At 37.4% G+C, this 6,300-nt stretch overlaps 1 protein-coding gene across 2 annotated transcripts in view; it reads right to left on the bottom strand.

Annotated features, from left to right (window-relative positions):
- Positions 1–425: 425 nt before the first annotated feature.
- Positions 426–6,300, bottom strand: part of dst (dystonin) — a 104,408-nt gene continuing 98,533 nt past the window's right edge. For both annotated transcript variants that reach the window (XM_028603345.1, XM_028603344.1), the window contains 4 exons: positions 3,797–3,987; positions 3,456–3,566; positions 2,658–2,784; positions 426–1,490 (listed from right to left, as the gene is read on the bottom strand). In XM_028603345.1, coding sequence (XP_028459146.1) covers positions 1,234–1,490; positions 2,658–2,784; positions 3,456–3,566; positions 3,797–3,987 — 686 coding nt within the window. In that variant the 3' untranslated portion in view covers positions 426–1,233. The remainder of the gene's footprint in view (positions 1,491–2,657; positions 2,785–3,455; positions 3,567–3,796; positions 3,988–6,300) is intronic.

Here is a 6,300-nt window from a genome sequence, read left to right as displayed (position 1 = left end):
AAATCTAGTAGTAGTAGAGATATTTGAGATATTTTACTGGATGTTAAGAGTTTGACCTGATGATGGCGCTAGAGGAAAAATCAAGGGATCACAATTAGGATTCATCCTCAAGGGATACTTAAATATCTGTAGCATTTCCATGGTAATCCATCCAAATCGAGATTTTTCACTAAAATCCCAAAATGTCAACCTCATGGTGGCGCTAGTGGAAAGATCAGGGGGTCATCAAAGTCAGTAGGATTAATTATTTGGGAGCCATGGATGTCTGTATGAAATTTCACGGCAATCCATCCAATAGTTGTTAAGATATTTCAGTCTAAAGCGAGGTGATGGACCGACTGACCGACGGACAGACTAGCTGCTAGCTAAGCTAATAAAATGAGCTACAACCAGCAAAGCAGAGAGGATTCTGTGGTCTATACCAGTTGTTGTGGGTGGCTTTCTGCAAGCAGGTTTATTACAAAGTATTGTTACAGTGACAATTTCAGCTCTACCGAAATTAACCATACATTGACATGGATGCATAAGAGAATGTCTACATGGAGAGGCACCTCTTTAAGGTCAACATACACACACTGCTGTGAAGTGGTCAAACAAAAGAGGGACTGCAGCTGCTCACAAACAAACAGGACCTAAAAGCTTCATTATTACGAGGTTTTTGCAACTTGCCTTAAATAGTGTTTTTCAAAGGTTTCTGCAGTGCTTACTGGGGTTTATTGTAGTATATTGCATTGCCCTTTAAATGCATGTTGGCAGTATATGATAGCACTTAAATAGATAATTGCAGTGTCTCAAATGGTACGATAATGCACCATCTACTCCAAACATCAGCAAACAAATTACAGTACATTCAGTAACTCTCAGAGCGCTATCCCGCGTGTTGCTCTTCATTAGTGTGTTTAGAAAGGTAAGCTAACCTTACAATGTAGTCATTCCCAGGTTTTCTAGTGTTTGTCAAACCTCTACAGGTTTTTTGCATCAATAAAATAAAATACGATAAAAACAATTTGACATGTTTCACAAAAATAAAATACATTAAAAACAAATACACAAGGCCATTAACATTCCATTCTCACATAATATTAAACCATATTGCCTCTCAACAGAATATTTTACATCTTCGCAACAATTTAAATAACACTCAACACAGTCTTTTAAGTTAGATATCTCCAGTGTCCGTTACGTGTTTAGGGTGCAACTAGCTCCTGGGTTGTTTGTTTTCAAGGCCACTGACTATCGCTTGGATCCCTTGGCCAGTTTGCTTGTGGGAGTGGTTCTTCTCTGAGGAGTGGGGATCTTGGAGGGTTTTCCTCCGCGTTGACGGGACGCTGAGCGCGGCGTCGCTCGGCTTGAGTCACCGACTGTCTCAGATGCGTCTGAGCACACAGACTGGATGTCTGAGATGTCAAAGTCAGAGGCGTCACTTCCTCTGCGACTGCTCCCTCTGCTTCCAGCTTTACTTCCAGGTCGGCTGGAATTCTTTCTCGGCTCTAGAAAGATCAAATCAAGGATAATGATTAATGAACTACTAAGGATGAGCCTCAACAGTAAAGTCAGTGTCAGTGTGAACATTCTGTAGCTAGTAGCAACTGCTACTTTCACAGTAGCAGTTTAACTGCTAGCTCCGTTTGACCTGGTATAAACCCTCCTGTTGTCCTCGGGGTAAATTTGACTCATTTTCAAAAAGCTTCTATATCAGAAATGTTGGTTTTCTTTCAACCAAATTGAAAAAATTATAATAATGTGGATGGTTCCGTACAACTATTACTCTTCACAAGTAAAACAAATGATCAGTTCACTACTTGAATTAAGAGTTTTTTATTCAAATTTATAGCATTTGAAGAGTTTTTTTTTTTTATAAAAGAATGTTGAAAAAAGTGACAAAAATGTCGAAAAACAGTTGGGAAACAAGTTTTAATTTAAAATTTTGACCCAAAAAAACAAAAAGTTGCTTGGTTGACGAGAAGACATCGCGAGGGTGCAAAAATTTTCAAAAACGTGGGGGAAAACCCCCACAAAAGTGTCAAAAGGCACAGAAAACAACAGACGAAAACGTGACCAAAAATACTTCAATTTTGACCTAGAAAATCAAAAAGACAACTCCAGGGTTAAAGTAAGACCCGAGTGATCGAATCACAAGTGGACAGCTCTAAGTACAGGTACAGATTAGCATCTTTTAGCTGCCCTTTATGGATGACTATCAATATATACTCAATTTCTAACTGCCGTTAGTAATTTCAGTTTATTGCTAACAAGCTAGTTATCAAAACAAATGCTAGCTGTCTGAGGCTAATGTGTTGCCTTCTGGGTAAAGTAAGACATGGATTTGCAGTCACTATCATTGAATTTCTAGTCTTTTATCCAATACTGTTTTGTGATTTTTCCAACACCTTCAGTGACCTGTGGGTGACATCTCAGATGCTTGACCCATCATCTTCTACAGTACAGACTAGAAATCACTCCTTAGACCCCTGAAAAGGTTTTTGGCAATCTCAACATGTTTTATTTAAACATATAAAAATGGTTTGTTCTTCATCAGGTTTTCATTCCTTTAATTCACACACTTTTAAGGAGCTGCGAGTCTGCCCCAAACAACAGACAAAAACATTATCTTTAAAATATGATGAAAAGAGACACTGAAGTTGCTCTCTACTCACCACCTATCGTCTGTGCTCGAGCTTTCAGTACAGCAGCGCTGATCAAGGTTCCCTCCTCAGCAGACTGAAATCCCTTGCCTGACAAGTACCCAGGAAGACGTAATTTACTGCCTTGAACTGGTGTACTCTGCAAAGGAAAGAACTTGAATTACTTATACTTGTAATCAATGGGAGTTAACTGCACAGTACAATGACAGTGTTTTAGAAAGCAGTCCATATTAACTGAAGTACACAACAAGTTTTATCAGAAAGCACTACGATCGTTGTTGAGTTAGTTTGAAATTTGACCAAAAAAAAATCCTTTCAAAATCCTTATTTTTGCAACAACTTGGAAATGTATTTTGGAAGCAGTTAGTATTTGGATTATATGTTACACCTGTTGTTAGAAAGTCATTAAACACATGCATAGATTACATATAAAGTAGTTCATAGTATAGTGGCATTAAAGAGACAGATATTTTTGTCAAGCAAGAATGAAATATAGCCCATTAGTAATCAAAGAAGTTAGAGTTTATAGACCCAACTAAAGTCTGCAGAATAAAACTGGAAATCAGCTAAATCAGAAATATATACCACTAACAAATACACCAACTAGGAGCTCTATTGAGGCTTACTGGTAACATATAATATATATGTATATATATATATATATATATATATATATATATATATATATATATATATATATATATATATATTTGTCTCGGTTTTGATAATCATGCAGTGGATTTCAGTTGGGTCATAACTCTGAAGCGTCCCACATCATGTGCTGTATACGACTAAACCATATGACTATACCTCTGAGGATGACCCTTGGCTCCCAAAGGAGTCTGATGATTTAAGAGGAGTGGAGGGTTTGCTGTTTGTAAGCCAGGGCTTATCATAATTGCGGGTTATGTGTTGGGGAGTCTGGGGAACAATGGCAAATGAAAAAAAAAAACAGATATGGATTCACAAATCAAACTACCAGAAACACTAGATGGAAGAAACACACAAAAAATAAACAAGAATGTGATCAAATAATGTAAACTGAATAAATGAAGTCCGATAAATGAGAGGAAAATCATGGCGGGGAGTGATCAATCGACAGTGACAGACAACCAGAGAACTGGCTCTCCCAGCAGAGTGGAGCCTCTCACCTTGGGTGTACTGGTCACTACTGGGTTCGATGGGACCGCACAGCTCTGACTGGAGGTGGATCTGTTGGGAGAAGCTCCTCTGGATGACGGCCGAGATCTCCGACCTCTGTAGCGGAAGCTCGCCATCACCTGAGTGGTTCCCTCCGGGAGGATGAACTTCTCTCGCAGCTCCATGTTGGTCCTGCCTTTAGCTAAGAAACCACACTCCAAATGAGCCATATTGCATAAATACAACTGGGATTATTTTATTTAGTATTTCTTTGATTGGTGTTTTATGATGATGTGACTTAACACTTTATTTTCCACTTTAAGTCCCTAATTTCCTAGAAATAACTATGGAGTTTGGTACTAATTTTAGGTAAACTAGACATTTTTTTGAAAGAACTGCTCCATTTACACCCAAGCAAATATCAATTATTATTATTATTATACACTGTATACTTCATACATGCTGAATTGTTTGCTTGGCTGTGGAGAAATTTCACAAAACTCCATTTTGCAACTAATAGTCTTTGTAGGCTACACTAAAAAATAATTATTATTAATGAATTGGAAATGTAAAAATGTAACACTGTCACTGTTTTCGCATTTAGCACCACATCACATAGTTATTTCCAGGAAACTTCTAAATAAATGACTGGGAAATATATAACATAAAGTGTTACCAGGATGGGACTTTAAATAAAGCAGAATATTTAAAATGAATAAATAAAAGTTGTGATTTGAATACTGAATAAACAATGAAAACACAAGACTCATGCTGTTTCACTTCTCATCCATACTGCTGCAACAGCAGTGGGATACACATTTTGTTTCTCAACCAGCAGCACTTCTTTGTTTGCTTGGACTGCTAAACAAATGGTGAAAGGATTCAAACAAATCAAAGTGTGCCCAAACACTCCCACACCAAAACAGCCCAAATGAGAAAAATAACAAAAACCAAGAAATCATAAACTACGCAGAATAAACCTTGCAGACCTTGCACCAGTTGTGTGAAAAACAAACCGGCTTACAAGCAGATTTAATCACTAAGCCACACTGTCAAACAAAGTAAACAGTGAGGTGAATACTGTTACAGTGTTGTTGTTGTGTGTGTTATATCGAGACATCTTCATCATTCTCCCCAATGACAATGCTAGTTCAGTTTTACTGTATATTTACAGGTAATATACTGTATTCAGCTAAGCATCTCTTGAACCTCTCACAGGGTTTTTGTTTGTTTGATTGTCAAGCAAACCTGAGAACTGCAAATGAAGCGCGGCTGAGAACCGCTCGCTACATGCTGAGAGAGTCAAAAGCTCATCTGGTGCAACAAGTCCCAAAATAGTGCCTTTAGAGAAAGTGACAGCACACAAAACAACTGCATGCATGAAAACCAACCGGAGTTGAATGACAGTTGATAGTGAGTGGAGACAGTTTGTGAGAATGCCATTCACGATGAGCGCTCACACACAGCTATGGTAGACCAACACACCGAGACCAACACAAGCAGCACACACTCGGATGTGCAGACACACATACCACTGGTGGGTTCATGGAACAAGGTGAGATATTGTGAGATTTGCCAACCTATAGGAGACTGAGTAATTGAAGAGTTTGATTCCGAGCGCAACATTTTGCTCCCGTGGTGATGAACTAGAAGAAATGATATCATGTTCAGCAGGAGGAAGGTTCAGCAGGAAATACAGAGATTCATCATTAATACAGAAGACAGCAGAAACAAGCAGAGTACATAAAGCTTTTGCACGAGACGTGGGCACAGAGAGGATGAGTTCATACTGATATACATCTCTTAGGTGGGCAATCAGAAATTGTATTGCGACTTGGCCCTATAATTTGTAGCTATAAATAACTGTTCTTACTTTCAATGTTCATGCCTAACAAAATAAAAAATAAAAAAATCAGCCCACAAATTAAAAAAATACATTTTCTAAGAGATAATTTGAGTCTTTCTGTGTTATTTCACTCAGTTTTTCCTGTTATTTTAATTTTTTAGAGCTCAGTTAACAGACAACAGAAGAAAGTAAATAACTACTAACATGATTCCAAAGTATACTATAAATCAGTACAAAAAGAAAAGACCGTCACAGTGGTTACTTTCACTTATATTCAAACCATGGTTTAGACTCTTATACTCTCCAAAGCCTTGGATGGATCTGGAACCCAAGAACATACTAATTCCTTTACAGTTGGTTATTCTGAAATAATATATTAACTAATGAAACACCATGTCATTTTGGTGAAAGGAATATCACTGTTTCTAACTGAGAAATGGATTATCTGACTTTAATCCTAAATAATGTACGGTATATGTATGTAATCCTCACCCTTATCAGGTTGTAATGATTTCAAATCAGTTCACATTAACATGATCATTTACCACACATTGTGGCTGTAATGGTTCAAACTGTAGTTTTACTCTGTATCTATTAAAATATTCATAAAATAATCTTTAAAATAATAATCTTAATCAATAGTAACGCTCGATAAAGCTGTAGCGCACA

This window comes from Perca flavescens, chromosome 17 (assembly GCF_004354835.1).
Source record: "Perca flavescens isolate YP-PL-M2 chromosome 17, PFLA_1.0, whole genome shotgun sequence".
Lineage (NCBI taxonomy): Eukaryota > Metazoa > Chordata > Actinopteri > Perciformes > Percidae > Perca > Perca flavescens.
Note: the sequence above shows the minus strand (reverse complement) of the source record. Positions and strands in the feature narration are given on the sequence as shown.